Source organism: Zonotrichia leucophrys, chromosome 18, assembly GCF_028769735.1.
Source record: "Zonotrichia leucophrys gambelii isolate GWCS_2022_RI chromosome 18, RI_Zleu_2.0, whole genome shotgun sequence".
NCBI lineage: Eukaryota > Metazoa > Chordata > Aves > Passeriformes > Passerellidae > Zonotrichia > Zonotrichia leucophrys.
Window position 1 is genome coordinate 6,602,211 of NC_088187.1, and position 14,769 is coordinate 6,616,979.

General features: G+C 59.5%; 1 protein-coding gene across 1 annotated transcript; it reads right to left on the bottom strand.

Moving 5' to 3' along the window:
- Positions 1-12,371: 12,371 nt before the first annotated feature.
- RNF222 (ring finger protein 222) lies at positions 12,372-14,769 on the bottom strand. The gene is made up of 3 exons (XM_064728913.1): positions 14,684-14,769; positions 13,038-13,314; positions 12,372-12,752 (listed from the first exon to the last, which is right to left on the bottom strand). The coding sequence occupies exons 2-3, from the start codon at positions 13,302-13,304 to the stop codon at positions 12,372-12,374; spliced, it is 648 nt and encodes a 215-aa protein (XP_064584983.1). The 5' UTR covers positions 13,305-13,314; positions 14,684-14,769.

The following is a 14,769-nucleotide window of genomic DNA, read 5'->3' on the forward strand; positions in this document are numbered from 1 at the left end:
TCCCAGGGAAGCTGCACGTGGCTGCTCTAGTGTCACATCTCTGCTGGGTGAGGGGTATGTGGTGACAGGGCCTGGGGTGGTGGGGCACCCACTGGGCAGGGGGGCTGGCCAGGACAGGGGCAGGACAAGGAATGTCTTGAGGCTTCTGCTGCTCACAGTGACCCTGAGATGTGTCACAAAGTCTCTTCTGCCAGCCCAGCGCTTGAAGAAGGAGTCAGAGCTCTTCTGGTCTCGTTATCAAGGTTGTTTATTGTTTCTTATTTGTAAAATTCTTTCTTCTGTCCAACTGAGGTCCTCTCAGCAAGACAAAGGTGTGCCTGCCCCAGGGCTGTGTTATCTTTTTATACTAAAAGCTACGTGTACAATATTTGCAATTACTTCCCCATACCTATCACCTATGTTAGACAGTGCGCTTCTACTCTAAACCAATCCCAAAGTGCCACCATCACAGCAGAAGATGGAGGCCAAGGAGAAGAAGGAGAAAGGCTGGACACACCCAGATCACTCCATCTTGCCCCCTGAACCCTCATACCAAAAACCCCATAAATCCATTTTTTACCCTGTGACAAACTGATTATTATTCTGCTTATACTTCTGTGGCTTGCAGATCCTCGTATATAAGGTTGATAATTTGCTCCATGGGTCATAATCAAAGGCACAGGGGTCTTGGGCTCTGTGCCAGGGTCTCTGAGCCCCGTGGCTGGGGTCTGGGCACTCCAGGACAGCCAGAGGGATGTCCTGAATTCCAACAGGAATGGGGCTGAGGCTGCTCTGGGGCTGGGTGAGGGCTGGGGGAACAGCTCTGTCCTGGCAAAAGGATGGAGCCTGCAGGGAAAAGGAAACCGCCAAGGACCAGCAGAGCCTGTGAGGAGAGGATTCATCAGATGGAGTTCAGTGTTTTCTGCCCAGATCTGTGCTGGGACAGGGAGGCAAAGGGACAGGAACGTTAGGGGGAAATCAGATTTATAGGGGGGAGATAACTGGGGGAAACTCAGATTAACGGGGGGGAGATAACTGAAGGAAAACTCAGATTAACAGCAGGGGGATAACTGTGGGAAAGTCAGATTAACAGGTGGGAGATAATTGAGGGAAATTGGGACAGGGAGGCAAAGGGACAGGAACACTGGGGAAACTCAGATTAACAGCAGGGGGATAACTGAGGGAAAATTCAGATTAACAGGTGTGGGAAAACTGAGAGGAAATTCAGATTAACAGGTGGGGGATAACTGGGAAAATCAGATTAACAGGGGGAGATAACTGAGAGAAAGTCAGATTAAAGGTGGGAGATAATTGAGGGGAATTCAGATTAAGAGTAGGGGGATAACTGCAGGTGGAAGTGCAGGAGCAAAGTGGGAATTCCTCTTTGGTAGCACAGGGTATAAATGCCTGATCACTGCCAGGGACAGAGGGAATTTTGCATTGGAGCTCCCAAGGATGGGAATTGCATCTTTTTCTTGAAATGAGCTGGAGCCTGAGGGCTCCTCACAAAGGTTTCTTAAGGAGCTGACATAAAATTCACACCCTGCTGTGGCCCAGCAAAACCCACAGGGCTGCTGGGAAATGAATGAATTTCTGCCTCTGTGTTGTGGCACCAGGGAACCTTCACCTCCCTGGGATGTGGGAGGCTGCACAGACAAGGAGAATCTGTGGATTTAAATGGTTTTATGGACAACAGATTAAAAACAAGAGATAGTAGAAGCAAGAGAGAAGAATGTGCCATTTATCCTGCATAACCTAACAGTGGTGGGTGCTGAGAAGTCCATGAGGAGCAGGACCCAGGAGGGTTCACCTGCTGCGTCCTCCTGCCACAGCTGGGCTGGATGGACCTTGGACCAGCCCATGGGGAGGTTCCCACCCTTGGGCTGCTCCCATGCACCTCCAGACCCTGTTTGGCTGCTCCCTGCTGTTCCTCTTCACTCCCACTGAAGCCTCTTTGGATCCTGCTGCGATACTTTGGACCAGACCAAAGAAAAACACGTTCAGAGAAAAGATCAGGTTTTCCAGCAAACATAATTATGTCTCACTGAAGCAAGCTCAGATATGAGCCTGCCAGCTTCCTTCGTGCTATAAAAAGAACAGGAAATCCATTACAAAAGTCATTATCTGTGCAGAGCAGCTGAAAGAGGAAATATTGCCCTGCATCTCAAAGGTCGGGCAGCAAACCCGCCCGGCAGGCTGGGCTGGAGCACGCCCTGCTCCAGGCGTGTGAGCTGCCTCATTCCTGGGCTTCCAGAGCACCAAACCTGCCCAAAGTTGGGCACAGCCCTGGGGCAGACCCCTCGCTGAGGAGCTCACATCCTGCCTGAGTTCCAGCACCCAAAGTGGCTCAAAGAGGGCTGGAGGGGGACTTTGGACAAGGGATGGGGGACAGGACTCAGGGAATGGCTCCCAGTGCCAGAGAGCAGGGCTGGATGGGATATTGGGAATTGTTCCCTGTGAGGGTGGGCAGGCCCTGGCACAGCTGGGGCTGCCCCTGGATCCTGGGCAGTGCCCAAGGCCAGGCTGGACAGGGCTGGGAGCACCTGGGACAGTGGAAGGTGTCCCTGCCATGGCAGAGGTAGAATTGATGATCTCTAAGGTCCCTTCCAACCCAACCCCTCCCACGATCCCAGGATCTCAGGCACATTCACCCTTGGGGCACTCAGGTCTGTGCAGCTGCTGGGATAAAGCATTGAGGTGTGGAAGGGAGCAAGTGACCACTGGTGACTGTGATCACACCTTCACATCCCTGAGACCTTCCAGAGCTCCTTCCTGACATCTCTGAGACCTCCAGAGCTCCTTCCTGACATCCCCAAGACCTTCCAGACCTTTCCTGGAAATAGCCTCGGGCTGCAGAGGGCTGGTGGCCCAGATTCCTCTGGCTGGATCCATGCCTGAGCCTGGATCCCAGTCAGGCTGCCAGAGCACCCCAAAGTGCTGCTGCTGCTCCTCCCGGTGAGATCCCAGCAGGAGGAGCTGCACTTGCCCATCCCTCCCCAAAACCCAGCAGCTTTCCCTGTGCTCAGTGAGAGCAAACCCTTCAGGTGGTCTCAGTGCCCACAGTGAGTTTGAAACCCTAAAAACCCCTCCCTGTTTCCACCCTGGATGCTGGGCATATGGAAAGTGGGTAAGGAACAGCTTTTTCCTGATGCCCAGGGCAAGGAGCTGCTGAGGGAGCAGAGGGTTTGCTCAGGGCTGTGGGTGTGTGTGTTTGGGAGTGGCAGAGGGAGAAGGTCAGGATAAGGTTGGGATAAGGTTGGGAAAAGGTTGGGATAAAGTTGAGATAAGGTTGGGGGAAGGTTGGGATAAGGATGGGATAAGGTTGGGGTAAAGTTGGGATAAGGTTGGGATAAAATTGGGATAAAGTTGGGAGAAGGGAGACAAGAGGGAGAAGTTTGGGATAAATTTGGGATAAGGTTGGCATAGGGCTGGGATAAAGTTGGGATAAGGCTGGGATAAGTTTGGGATAAGGTTAGGAGAAGGTTAGGAGAAGGCTGGGATAAAGTTGGGATAAGATTGGGATAAATTTGGGATGAGGCTGGGAGGCAGGAGCACGGCTGGGCAGGGCACATTTGCACCTTTGAGACAGACTGGACTGGGAGAACCTACACCTGGGTGAGCACAGAGCACCAGGATGGGCTCCCATGGAACCCCCTGGGCTGGGACAGGGACAGATTTGCACCTTTGGGACAGATTTGGATGTGAAACAGCTACACCTGAAAGGGCACAGAGCACCAGGGTGGGCTGCCATGGCACCACTCGGACTGGAGCAGGTACAGATTTACAACTTTAGGACAGACTTGGATGTGGAGTAGCTACACCTGGGGGAGCACAGAGCACCAGGGTGGGCTCCCATGGAACTCCCCAGGACAGATTTGCCCCTTTGGGATAGTCTGGATGTGAAGCAGCGGCACCTGGGTGGGCACAGAGAATCGGGATGGGCTCCCATGGCACCCCACCCAGGCTGTGCTGCCCAGGGGCCGGGCAGGGGCAGGGCAATGAAAGGGTTAACGCTGTATCGTGCGCTCGCTGCCGACTGTTCTGCAAGGTGTGTTGTGATATTTGCACTTCCTCCTGGCAGCGGGAGCAGTGCGGGGAGCCGGGCAGGGCAGGGATGCTGCTCCCGCTGCCCTGAGGGGCTGCCCGGGCACCATGGGCACCCGGTGGGTGCTGCGGGGGTACTGCCCGGCCATCGCCCTGCTGGGGCTCATCTGCGACTTCCTGGGGCTCCTCTTCCTCCTCCTGGGCATCTTCGCTCCCCTCAGCTTCTGGGACTTCTTCGTTTACGGGGGGGCCCTGCTGCTGGCCTTCAGCCTCGTCTTCTGGGTCTTCTGGTACACCTTCAACATCGAGGTGCCCCTCGGGGAGCTGCAGTGCAGCTGAGCCCAGCACGGGGGGACTGGTGCTGGCAGGACCCAAAGCATCGTCAGAACCTGGGGAGCACCCCCAGCCACAGAAGGAGATTGGTCCTGTGCTCCTGCAGGACTCAAAGCATCATCAGAACATGGAGAGCACCTCAAGCCACAGCAGGAGCTTGGTCTTGTTCCCCTGGCAGGACCCAAACTTCACTCAGAGGGTGGAGAGCACCTCCAGCCACGGTGGGAGCCTGGTCTGGTGTACCTGGCAGGACCCAAACATCACTCAGAGGGTGGAGAGCACCTCCAGCCACATCAGGATCTTGGTCCTGGCAGGACCCAAAGCATCACCAGCATGTGAAGAACACCCCCAGCCACGGTGGGAACCTGGTCTGGTGCACCTGGCAGGACCCAAAGCATCGCTCAGGGGGTGGAGAGCGCCCAGAAAAGACCCAAGGTGGGACCTGCTGGTCCTCACAGCACCAGGCACCTGATGGAGCCTCGGGGGAAAGGTACCCACAGCTCGGGGATGCTTGGTGGGATGTGGGGGATGCAGAGCTCCTGGCACAGCTCCTGCTGCTGGCAGCAGCTCCCAGGAGCAGGGTGGGTTTTGGAGTGGGTTTTTGCTCTGGGGTGGATTAATGAGGGTCAGGAGGCTGGTTTGATGAGATGGGTTAATTCTGGGAGGGGGTTTGCTGCACTTTGGAGGTGCTGCTGTCTGGGGTGGAGTCCCTCAGCACTTCCCATCAGATGCTGCTGGGAGAGGAGGGTCCTGCAGAGCTGCTGCTCTCTGGTGACAGCTTTGTGCTTCAGGGGGACAAGGATACACAAACCACACACCCAGGGGGCAAGGAGCACAAGCCACACACCCATGACCACACACCCTGGGGACAAGGAGCATGAGCCTTGTCCTGGCCACACACCCTGGGGACAAGGAGCAGGAGCCACACACCCTTGGGACAAGAAGCACAAACCACCCATGGCCACACACCCTGGGGACAAGGGGCATGAACAACACATGGCCATACACCCTGGGGACAAGGATACACAAGCCACACACCCTGAGGACAAGGGGCACGAGCCACCCATGGCCACACACCCTGGGCAAACAGGGAGGGCCAGAAGGAAAATCCAGGCTGTGCCTCAGCACCAGAGCCTCAGTGTGAGGGGTGAGGAGCACACTCAGCTGCTCCTGTGTGCCCCCATCACACCCTGAGTGCTGCCAGGGGCCTTTTGCCACCAGGGAAAGTCTGCCCAGTGCAAATCCAAATGCAAGCTCTGTCACCACCAGTGCAAATCCAAGTGAAAACTGTGTCCCCAAGTCCCTGCTGTGATGTGCTGCAGGTGCCTGGTGACAAATGCTGAGCACACAGAAATGGGTACAAGGTACCAGGTCTGAACATTGGCTCTGAGATTAAGCCCTGCTAATCTCAGGCTTGGTTGGAACGTGCCTGGCTGGGTTTAGCAGATACCCAAGGGGCAGAAAGATCAGGTCCTGCCTGGTCCTGCAGCATGGGGAGCACAGAGCATCAGCACAGCCTGGCAACCTCAGAGGGCTCTCTTTGAGCATCAGCACAGCCTGGGAACATCAGAGGGCTCCTCTTGGGCTGAACTGGGAGCTGCAGCACCAATATTTAGGAGAGCTGGAGATGTCTGAGTGCTGGAGAGCACTGCAGGGATGGTCTCCTCCTTCCAACTAGCACTCCAGGGATGTTCTCCTGTGAAATCAGTGGAGTTAATGAAATCAGGGAAATCCATGAAATAAGGGAAATCAGTGAAACAAGGGAAAACAGTGAAATCAGTGAGATCAGTGAAATCAATCAGTGAAATCACTGCCAGTGCCATGTCCCACCTGTGATCCACAACAGGGTCACTGCCTCACACAGTTCCCTAGAAAGCCCCTCACAACCAGTGAGATTCTTTTTTATAATTTTCTTATTTTTCCCTTGATTTCCTCTCTTGCTGGCAGTGCCCACAGGGGACAGAGCCAGGTTTTTCTGGGATGCAGGTTACCCTGTGTCTCTCGCTGTTCCACAGCCCAGGATGCCCAGGCAGGAGCTCAGCTTTGCCCCCAGCAGCTCCCAGGGAGTTTTTCCACCCCTGTGCCCCTGGCATTCGGTCCTTCAGCCATTTCCTTGATGTGCCTGGGGATAAGAGCCCAGGACAAGCCTCAGTGGGATCCTGAGCTGCAGAGGAGGAAGGGCAGCAGCAGCCCAACCCTCCTTTATTTGCTCGGGGGTTTTTAATTGCCAGTGCTGAGCAGTCAGTGCAGCCTGGAAATCCCAGCTGAGGGCTCTGTCACTGTGAAAAGTACCAGTCACTTGTTTTTAATTTTAAAAGTTTAATAGTAATAAAATGGTTATAAAAATAGTAATACAATTAGAGTAATAATAATTTGGACAATTTGGGTTAGGACAATATGAGACAACAGAAACAAAGAGTTACGAACATCCAGGTACAATTTTCTGGGCAAAATAAGCCCAAAAAAAGGACCCATGTTAACAAAGGATTAACCCTTAAAAGCAACAGCCTGTTGCATATTCATACACCTCATACATGATGCAGGCCGGGAGTGGGTGAGCCCCCTGTGCTCCCTGTCCCCTGTGTGAGCAGCACTGGCAGCACTGGCCCAGCCCCAGGCAGGTATTGACTCAAGGGCCTCTGGGTTTTTGTGGTTTTGGGCTGTTTGCTGCAGCCTGGGGGCTGTTCCAGATCGTTGGGCCTGGCACAGCCCCGTGGCCATGGCGCAGAGCCCAGGTGGGCACTGGGAACCAGCAGCTCCCTCTGCTCCTGACCACTCTGTGCCCCCCAGTCACACCCAAAGCCAGCAGCGCTTCCTGTGCTGATGCTGCAGCCCCAAAATGCTGAGGGGGGCTCCAGGAGTCCCCTCCTGTGTCCTGGACCTGCCCTCAGCTCTCTGGGCTCCTTCACCCTCTGCCATGGATCCCTCACTGGGCACCAGGACAGGGACCAGGGCAGCATCAGCAGTGCCAGGGTTTGCTCATGAGTGTGGAACAGGGAGGGAAAATCCTCCTGTTGGTCCAAATGTCACCAGCCTCACTTGTATATAGAGCTGGGCTGATCCTGAGTATCCCTTTGGCATCCCCTGGGCACCCCAGAGCCTGCTGGGACTCTGTCTGCTGGGACAGGGAGCCCTGAGTCCCTGAGGTTGGATTCCACACCTCTTTATTGAGGAGAACTGCAATTTCTTAGTTCTTATCAGGGTTTTTTAAAGCATTCACATCTCCTCTCACTCTGTTTATAGGGAGAGAGGAAAGGACAGCAGAGGATGCCAGGAGGGAGCAGAGGAAGAGGAGCAGCTCCACACAAGGACTCTGCCCTGCTGCCTTTGCACAGCCAGCACAGAGGGAGCTGTGTCACTCTGCTGGGCTGGGGACACTGGTACAGCCACTCAGGACAGCCCCTGAGGGACGGAGAGACCCTGAGGGATGGACAGACCCTGGAGGATGGACATTGTCTGAAGGATGGACACCCCCTGAGGGATGGAGAGCCCCTGGAGGATGGACACTGGACACCCCCTGGAGGATGGACACCCCTTTGTCCCCTCTCCCATCAGCCTGCTCTCACCCCCTGCCCGCTGCTGGCCCAGCCTGGTGGCAGCAGAGCCTCTTCCCCCTGTCCTGAGCAGGGTCCTAGAGCCACAGGGACTGGCTGACAGCTCTGCCACCCTTCCTGCAGGGCTGGGATGGCCCAGCAGGGCTCCCAGCTGCCCACACTGCCCAGTGCAGCCCAGTGTCCCCAGTGCAGCCCAGTGCCCCAGTGCAGCCCAGTGCCCGGGCTGGGACCTGCTCTGGGCACGGATGGGAGAGCCAGACAGCACAACCAGAGGACAGAGGATTCCCTGAGCGAAATGCAGCTCTGGAGGGGCCAGGTCTGCTCAGCCAAGGTTCAGGCACACTCTAAGGGAGCACTCAGAGACCCCAGTGCTGAGAGCTGAGCAGAGCTGCCAGGCCAGGAGAGGATTCAGAGCCACTCAGTGCCACCCCAGGGGTGGCTCAGCATGGGAATGCTCCATGGCCTCTCCCTTTATTCCAATAAAGCCAAAAGGACTCTGTGCTTTTTGCACATAAACGTCTGATGGTTTTGGATAGATTTTCCTAACATGGACAAACAGGGCTGCCCCCAGAGCAGGGAGGTGCCTGGGAGATGCACCCCCCTGACCTGGCAGGGGACCCCTAAACTCCTCCTGCTGCCCCCTCAGCTGTCCATGGGCTGGGGGACAAGCAGGGGACCCCCAAACTCCTCCTGCTGCCCCCTCAGCTGTCCATGGGCTGGGGGACAAGCAGGGGACCCCAAACTCCTCCTGCTGCCCCCTCAGCTGTCCATGGGCTGGGGGACGAGCAGGATCTGCACATCCTGGAGAACAGGTTCTCCCAGCCCCTCCTGTGTGTCCCCCACCCCGAGCAGGGGGTGCCCGGTCCCAGCCCTGGCCCCGGCTGGTTCCAGCCCAGCCCAGCTGCAGGGATGGGCTCTGAGCTGGGATTTAACCCTTCCAGCCCTGGCCGAGGGGTGCACCTCAGCTTTGTCCCCTGCCAACAGCCACAGGGACAGAAATCAGCCCCTCACTAGGGGACAGCTCCACCCCCACCCCTGTCCCCGTGACCCCTCATTTTGAGATGCCCAGCCCAGCCCATCCCATCTCCATTCCATCCCCATCCCATCCCATCCCAGCCCCAGCTGGCTCTGCAGGGCAGAGCAGAGCTCAGAGGAGCTCAGAGGATTCTGCTGTTCAATAATTGATGCCCAGGCCTGGCTGATGGATCTGGGGCTCTCTGGGGCCACTCCCTAATGGAGCTGCAGCCCTGCCTGCCCAGCCAGCACTCCTGGGCTGCTCAATTCCCACTCCTGCCATCCTGTGCCATCCAAGTGCCACCTCCTGCTGCTAATGAAGCATGACACAGCCTTTGCTGGAGCTGGGAGCCTGCTGCCATCCTGCAGAGCTGGTCTGGGGGAGGGCAGGGCAATGGCACACGCTGGCACCTGCCAGGAGGGTGAGGGAGCAGCCACAGCCCAGCTGAGACCAGCCCAGGAGGAGCAGGGCACAGCTGGGGCACACCTGGGGCTGCACAGAGCCCAGCTGTGGGCAGAGCAGGGCCAGGAGGGGACAGGGGACACCCAGGGGTGCCAGCCCCAGCCCAGGGCGCAGGCTGTGCTCTCTGCCTGCAGGGAGTGTCCCTGGCCCTGCAGGCAGTGCCACTAGCTGAGGTCTGTGTGCACAGCCCTGTGTGCACAGCCCCGGCCTCCCCCAGCTGCAGCACAGCCCTGGCTCCCTCCCCACACCCCCATTAGGCAATAATCGATGATAATTGACAGGCAATGGTTGCCCTAATGGGCTCTTCGGGTCACTGCTCATGGCCTCGTGTGACCCCTGGCTGCTGCTGTGACCAGGCCTGGACCCTGGGCAGGGACAGTGTCACCTGTGAGACAGGGGTGGCACATGCAGGGAGCAGAGCTGGGCCAGCTCAGCACCGAGGGGACTCTGCTGGGAGCCCCAGGGAGGGCTGGGAGCCCAGGGGACATTTGGGGTGCAGCAGCAGTGGCACAGGGACACAGTGGGGCTCCCAGGGCAGCCAGGATGTGGTCAGGATGTGGCCAGGAATCTCCAGCAGCTCCAGGTGCCATGCCCAGCAGAGCTGTGTGTGGGGAGCCGGGGCTGCACAGGAGCAAGGATCAGGCAGATGTGAGGATGAAACCCTTCCCTGGCAGGGTGGGCAGCCCTGGCACAGGTGCCCAGAGCAGCTGGGGCTGCCCCTGCATCCCTGGCAGTGCCCAAGGCCAGGCTGGACACTGGGGCTGGGAGCACCTGGGACAGTGGGATGTGTCCCAGGGGTGGCACTGGATGGGGTTCAGGCTCCCTGGGTCTCAGGGCCTGGCTCTGCCTCAGCAGCACTGCAGTAGTGCAGGGCAGCTTTTCCAGCTGCCCAGGAGGGTCTGGGAGCAGCTTTCCCTCATCCAGGAGGATTCCAGCCTCAAACAGCAGGAACATCCCTGGGGAGCACTGGGACACAAAGCCTGGGCTGGGGACAGCGAGGACACAGGGACAGCGAGAACATGGGGACAGTGAGGATGTGGGGACAGGGAGGATGTGGGAACAGTGAGGACGCAGGGACAGTGAGGACCCAGGGACATCGAGGACACAGGGACAGTGGCCCTGGGCACAAAGCAGCACTGTGCAGCTCAGGAGGTGCCATCCCTGCATGCCTGGCATAGCAATTCCCAGGATGTCCCCAGCTCCTGTCCCTCACCCACCCAGGGCAGGGGCTGGGGGCTCTGGGCTGCCCCTGCCAGCCCTGCCCACCATCCCTGGCCAAGCAGTGCCACCCTGTGGGAGGAAAACACCCTGCTGTCCTCCCTGGGTGTGCCCAGACACCCCCAGCCCCTCCCCCTGCCCCAGTGCAGCTCTCTCCGTCCCCACTGTCCCCCAAAAATTTCCAGGGCTGCAGCCACCCTGTGACACCTCCCACACGGGGCTGCTGCCCTGGCACCCTGCCCTGATTGCCCAGACACAATTAATGACAGGGTTTGTGTTCAATAATGAGGCAGGCACACGTCAGCACCAGGTCACCATTGCTTATGAAACAGCGTTTCCATTCCAGTGCGGTGTCTCAGGCACTTCTCACATGGGGTCAGGGTCACAGCACCCCAGGATTGGGTGGGGGACACTGGGACAGGGCTGGGGCAGCGCAGAAACCTCACAGGGAGCAGCAGGCCAGCAGGGCAGTGTCCCCATGGATGGCAGGGGACACCATCAGCTCCCCTGCCCTGCATTGCTCCCCCTCCCCAGCCCCACACTGTCTTGATTTGTTACCCTGAAAGTCCTGTCTGGTCCTAAAGCCACCCTGGTGGCACTGCTGGCACTGCTGGCACTGCTGGCTGTGTTTGTCACTCCCTCGGGAGCATGGAAACTCTGGGCCAGCCCTGTGCCCCATTGCCACCTCCTGTGGGGGACAGGCAGGGACATCCTGCTCACTTTGGGGTGATGGTGAGGGACACCCTGCTCCTGTTTGGGGGATAGTGAGGGAATCCTGCTCACATTGGGATGACAGGCAGGGACGCCCTGCTCACCCTGGGGGACAGTGAGAGATGTCCTGCTCACATTGTGGGGACAGTGAGGGAATCCTGCTCACCCTGGGGTGCCCATGAAGTGACACATTCCCAGGTGACAGAGTGAGAGCAGCACCCACGGGGCCAGGGACTGGGTCAGGAGGACAAAGGTGACGAAGGTACAGACTGGGCTGGGGACAAGTGCTCCTGTCCCACCTCACGGCCCTGCAGGGAGGCTGGCAAGGGGGGAAGGGGAGCTCAGCAGGGCCAGCATTGCTCTCTCCATCCTCTGGTTTCCCTGCCCTCATGCCCAGCAGCTGCAGGCTCTGGTTCCTCCATCCCAGGGTGGAAGTTGTGAGTTCCTGCTCCAGGCTGGCTCCATCACGATGCTCCTGATGTCCCTGGAGCCTGGGGACCCCCAGAGCCCCACAGCCTGGCAGCCCAGCCCCACTGTGGCTGTGCCCGGTGCCAGGGTGCTGAGCTGGGCAGGAGCAGCAGTGCCAGGGTGCTGAGCTGGGCAGGAGCAGCACAGCCCCTCACCCTGCAGGCGCTGCCATGGGGTGCAGGAGGCTCCTCTGCACAGACAGACACCCTGCAGGAGCCACAGCAGGCTTTGGCTGCCATATCTTAACCAGAAGGGACAGAAAGTGCCAGCAGTGACACTGGGAGCAGCTGGAGGTGTGCGGGAAGATCTGAGAGTCCGTTCAGTCCTTGGGCAGGTGAGAGAGGAGCTGCACCCAGAGCTGCTTCTGGGCTTTCTCCAGGAGCTTTCAGAGAGGGAATCCATCCCAGGCTTTCTCCAGGAGCTCTCAGGCTCCATCCCAGGCTTTCTCCACGAGCTTTCAGAGAGGGAATCCATCCCGGGCTTTCTCCAGGAGCTCTCAGGCTCCATCCCGGGCTTTCTCCAGGACTTCTCAGGCTCCATCCCGGCTGTGTCCCCGCCCCAGCGACGCCTCCCGTGTCCCAGCCGTGCTACAAGTCCCTCCTGACCAGCAGCAGCCAGGGCAGCACAGCGGCCAGCATGGCCACGGTCAGCACCAGCATCACGGCCAGGGCCATGGGGGACTGGCAGCACTGAAGCCCCAGCGCGGGGCTGGATGACACCGACACCGACCCTGTGCTGGCCGTGTCCCCCCCGGTGCTCCCGGGCAGCCCCGATCCGCAGCGCTGGGCGGCCAGCAGCGGCATGCCGTGCTCGCTGATGACAAAGATGTGAGCCTCCCGTGCCAGCCCTGCCCCGGGGGGAACCCGCCCCACGCTCTGCTCTGGCACCACGAAGTGGCTGGGGACCACCAGCGTGTTGGGGGGCTCGCTCCTGGCCAGCTGGGACAGGGACCATGGGGACAGGGACACCTCCAGGGTGCTGCTGGGCTCGCTCTTGGCCAGCTGGGACAGGGAGGAGGGGGACAGGGGCACCTCCAGGGTGTTGGTGGCCTCACTCTTGGACAGCTGTGCCAGGGGCACCACCAGAGTGTTGGGGGGCTCACTCTTGGCCAGCTGGGACAGGAAGGATGGGGACAGTGGCACCTCCAGCGTGTTGGGAGGCTCAGTCCTGGCCCGCTGGGACAGGGAAGATGGGGACAGTGGCACTTCCAGGGTGTTGGTGGCCTCGCTCCTGGCCAGCTGTGCCAGGGGCACCTGCAGCACGCGGGGGTCGGTGGCCCTGGGCAGCCACAGAACCTTCTTCCTGCTGAGGAACGTGACGAAGCGGCACACGGGGCACACGATGCTGCTCTGGACGTGCCCGCCCAGCTTGGCCGACAGCAGGCACTTCACCAGGCAGTCGTGGCAGAAGGTGTGGCCGCAGCTGAGCCGGCGCTGCGTGGCCTCCAGGGGCTGGAACCGCTCGTAGCACACGGGGCACTCGGCCGGGGCAGCCTCCTTGCTGGGGGGGGCCTCGGACATGGCTGCTGTGCTGGCGAGGAGGGGCACAAGGGGTTAATCACGCTTGGGTGGCAGCGATCATTCTGTCCATCCCCTCAGCTCTCCAGGCACTGCCCACCCTGCCAGGGAACAATTCCCAATTCCCAATATCCCATCCAGCCCTGCCCTGGGTCAGTCTGAAGCCATTCTGTATCCTGTCCTCACCCTTTGGCAATTCCTCATGGGGTGGAATGGGTGCCCACCATGGCCTGGCCACTCTCAGGGTGGGATGGATGGGTGCCCACCATGGCCTGGCCCTTCATGGGGTGGGATGGGTGCCCACCATGGCCTGGCCACTCAGCGTGGGATGGATGGAGGGTCTCAGCCCCAAAGCCCTGCAGGGCAAAACTCCCTGGCTGGCAAAGCCCAGGGCAGGGGGCTGAGTCCTGCACAGAGCCCTGACTGCTGAATGCCTGGTAGAGAAATTCCAGGCACAGACTATGGCATTCCTGGTTCAGACTGTGCCATCCCAGCCTCACACTGTGCCATCCCAGGCTCACACTGTGTCACCAGTGCCTCTGTGCTCAGCTGCTGGGCATTCCCATCCCAGGCTGGAACCTGCCAGGGTCAGGGAGCTGCTCCCATCCCAGAGACCTCTGAGGGGCTGGGGGAGCCTGGAGCAGCCAGGCTGGTGGAGCAGGGAGGTGACACAGCCAGGGAGGTGACATGGCCAGGGCAGGCAGCAGACACACTGGGCTCCTTCCAGGCTGCTGGGGAATGGCCCAGGCTGGTGGCCAGGCCATGGTGGCCAGGCCATGACATCTCCAGGCCCTGTTGGAGGCCAGGCCATGGCATCCCCAGGCCATGGTGGTGACCAGGCCATGGTGCCCAGGCCATGGCATCCCCAGGCTGTGGGCACGCTCAGGCTGGAGCTGGGTGCAGCCAGCCTGTGCCAGGGTTAGTCAGAGAGGAGGGAAGGCAGAGCCAGCCCAGCCCAGCCCCAGAGCAGTGTGGGGTGCTCCCATGGGGCTGAAGCTCTGCCCTGCCTCTCCCCCGGCACGAAGGGAGAGGGCAGAGAGGAGAAGGGAGAGGGGGCACACTCAGTTCAGCCCTCAGACCAGCTCAGGAGCCTGACCTTCCTCAAGCTGCAGGTTTTTCCAGACCTGGCAGCATTTCCAGCCCCTGCCCAGCCTGCTCCCCTTTTCTCACACCCGGCTGTGCCATGGACACCCTCCCAGCCGATCTGGGGTTCTGCCATCCCTGGCTGGGCTGCCCTCTCTTGTAGGGCCGTCACCCACGGCCACAGGGACACCAGGACCCCCCTTCTGGCACAGAACAGACCCAGGCTCCTGCTCCCTGGCTCAGGAGGGATCGGGGATGGCTGCTCCCCTCCCTCACCCCGGGCCCCAAAATCCCCTTACCTGCTGTGGGGCCCCAGGGCAGCGGCCCCTCCATGCACGGCTCTGCCCAGGCACGGGGCTGGCCCGGGACAGCTCCGGGACACCGC

What these genes read in the sequence shown, in the direction of transcription:
- RNF222 (XM_064728913.1), bottom strand. Translation starts at nt 13,304, where the DNA reads ATGTCCGAGGCCCCCCCCAGCAAGGAGGCTGCCCCGGCCGAGTGCCCC. An exon ending in CCGACCCCCGCGTGCTGCAG is followed by an intron (nt 12,753 to 13,037) that starts GTGCCCCTGGCA and finishes AGCACCCTGGAG; the next exon opens with GTGTCCCTGTCCCCATGGTC.